Source organism: Colletotrichum abscissum, assembly GCF_030869225.1.
Source record: "Colletotrichum abscissum strain IMI 504890 chromosome Unknown Scaffold_282.1, whole genome shotgun sequence".
Taxonomy (NCBI): Eukaryota; Fungi; Ascomycota; class Sordariomycetes; order Glomerellales; family Glomerellaceae; genus Colletotrichum; species Colletotrichum abscissum.
In genome coordinates this window covers 1-2,448 of record NW_026850190.1, presented here as the reverse complement: position 1 = coordinate 2,448, position 2,448 = coordinate 1, and the positions used below count along the sequence as shown (strand labels likewise).

The 2,448-nt window shown below is 55.4% G+C and overlaps 1 protein-coding gene across 1 annotated transcript; it reads right to left on the bottom strand.

The window, feature by feature from the left end:
* Positions 1 to 2,376, bottom strand: CABS01_17043 (zinc knuckle; the record flags this gene model as incomplete). The annotated part of the gene is made up of 3 exons (XM_060550370.1): positions 1 to 667; positions 1,610 to 2,213; positions 2,286 to 2,376. Coding segments are annotated over 3 exons (1,362 nt in total), but the record flags the coding sequence as incomplete, so codon positions are not given.
* Between the last annotated feature and the right edge of the window lie 72 nt (positions 2,377 to 2,448).

Here is a 2,448-nt window from a genome sequence, read left to right as displayed (position 1 = left end):
TGTATAGATGTGGGCTGCGTCGGTGTTGTTTTCCAGACAACGTTCGTGTTCTTTTTCGGCCTGCTCCGTGCCTCCGGCGATGTGGATACGCGGTCCCCGCCACCACGGGGGAGTGATGAAGGGCGGTATGTGCTCGTGTTCGTGTTGTTCGTTGCTAACATCTTGTCCATCGCGTATTCGGTTTGTTATCGTCTGTCTTGGGCTAATTTTCTTTCCTCTGCGTGCGGTGACTTCGGCCATGCCTACTCTGCTGTTGGTGTCGATGTTGTGTTTCCATATCTGTTGTTCGACTGGCAGGAGGTGCATTTCCACATCCAGTGCTGGGAACGAGGTTGCTCTGTATGCTCCGCACATTGTCCTGGCTGCTCTGGCTTGGAGCCTCTGCAGTCTGTTTAATGTTCTTTTCGTGTAGCCCATCTGTCCCCAACCGCTGTTGGACCACAGCGAGCATGCGTACATCATCTGTGGTATTGCCACTCCCCTATAGATCGTCCTCATCTCTCTCGTCATCACGCCCCACGTGGAGCTGCCTAGACTGCTGAGTGCTGTGATGGTGTTCGTGACCTTACGTTCTGTCTCGTCGATGTGTTGTTTCCACTTAAGGGCTGAGTCCATGATGAGACCGAGGTATTTACAGGTTGTCTTGGGCTTGATTTCTCCCCACTGGCTGTGGAGTGTTTTGTCTGTGTCGATTCTGGTTTTTGCTCGTGTGAAGTGGGTAAGCTGGAACTTTTCGGGCGCGAAGACGGACGCGTGAGTGAGAGCCCACGTCTCGGCTTTCCGAAGCGCTTCTTGGAGCTTCTGGCAGGTTTCCTCCGTGCTGTCTCCCACGGCAAGGATCGCTACGTCGTCGATGAAGCCGGTGGCTGTCGTGTCTCCGGTCTCATTGCAGCTATCCAAGAGATCCGCGTTGTAGAAGAGGTAGAGTATCGGTGAAAGGGGCGACCCTTGTGGGATGCCGGTGTCGAGTCTGTAGGTCTCGGATCGGAATCCGTCCACGTGGATCTCCGTCTCTCGGCATCCGAGGAAACTGGCAACCCAACGCACCGTCGCTTCGTCGATCCGCCTCTTCCGCAGGTTGTGCAGGAGTCGGCGGTGCGAAACGTTATCGAAGGCGCCTGACACGTCAAGGAGAAGTAGGCTTGCTACCATTGCCTGTTCTGAACCCCAGGCTTCGTATATCCTATCCACGATTTGGTGCAGTGCGTGTTCCGTCGACCGACGTCTTCTCCCGCCCATGTGGCTATCTGGCAGCAATCCGTGTGTTTCGGCAAGGTAGCTTAGTCTCCTCGCTATGATGGCATCCATGATTTTGCCCACCGTGTTGAGGAGGGCTATCGGCCTGTATGCTTTAGGCACTGTGTAGTTGTCTTTGCCTGGCTTCCTGAGCACCACCGTGGTGGACTTTCTGAAGTGTTGTGGACAATATCCTAGTCGAAGGCTCTGGTTGAATATGCGGACGAGATGTGGCGTGATCCATGGTCTCGCCACTTGAAGTGCCAGGTTCGTGATGCCGTCGGGGCCCGGGGCCTTCAGCGGTGCTGCTTCCTGGATGGCGTCTTCTACTTCGCTTTCCGATACTGGCGGCAGGCCTATCGGATTGTTGTACGATGCGTTGTCGATGTCTTCGAGGTTTGCCTCTGGCGGAGGGGGGAAGAAGGTCTCCTTGAAGAGTGCTGCTTTCTCCTGAGGCGTCGTGGCGACCTGAGACGTGTTGGGTTTCTTGATTTCCGGCGTAACGGTAGGCGGCTGGCTTTGTCTGTTCCGGGCCCATTTGGCGATCTTCCACAGCGATCTAGGTGACTCGGCCGCTGTTTCGACTGCTTCGCGGTGTCCTTGTTGGATAGCTTTCTTGATGATGCGTCCTTTCCTGTTGCGTGCTGTTCTGTATGCCTCCCAGCTCTCCTCTGTCTGTCGCTCGCTGTGGTCGCGGCGGAGTCGCTTCGTCTCGGCCAAGATGGCTGCACACTGCTCGTCCCAGCCTCTCCTAGACTTTGGTGAAAGGGTGCTGGTCGGGACCGCGGCTTTGATAGCGGCTGAGAGGGCGTCTATGGTTGTCTCTACATATCTGTCGAGCGCCGCCTTCGTTCTTGGCCTTCGTAGCTGCGGCAGCGATCCACGGAGAGTCTCGATAAACGTTTCCTTATCAACAGCTTCCCATTTTCGTTTCTTCTCTCGCTGTAGCTCGGTCACTGCTAGATGCAGCGACGTTGCTATGGGTAGGTGATCGGAGTCATGGTTGATGTTGTGATCTACTTCGCATCTGATCATTCGGTCAACAAGACCTACAGTAACAAGACAGAGGTCGATGGTTGTCCGGCGGTCTCCTTCTTCGTACGTAATGGTTCCCGCTCTCAGTTGACTCGTGAGGTTCATGTCGTCCACTAGATCTAAGAGCTCGGTTGCTTCGCGGTCCGGCGCTCGGATATCGCTGCCTCCCCACAGCTC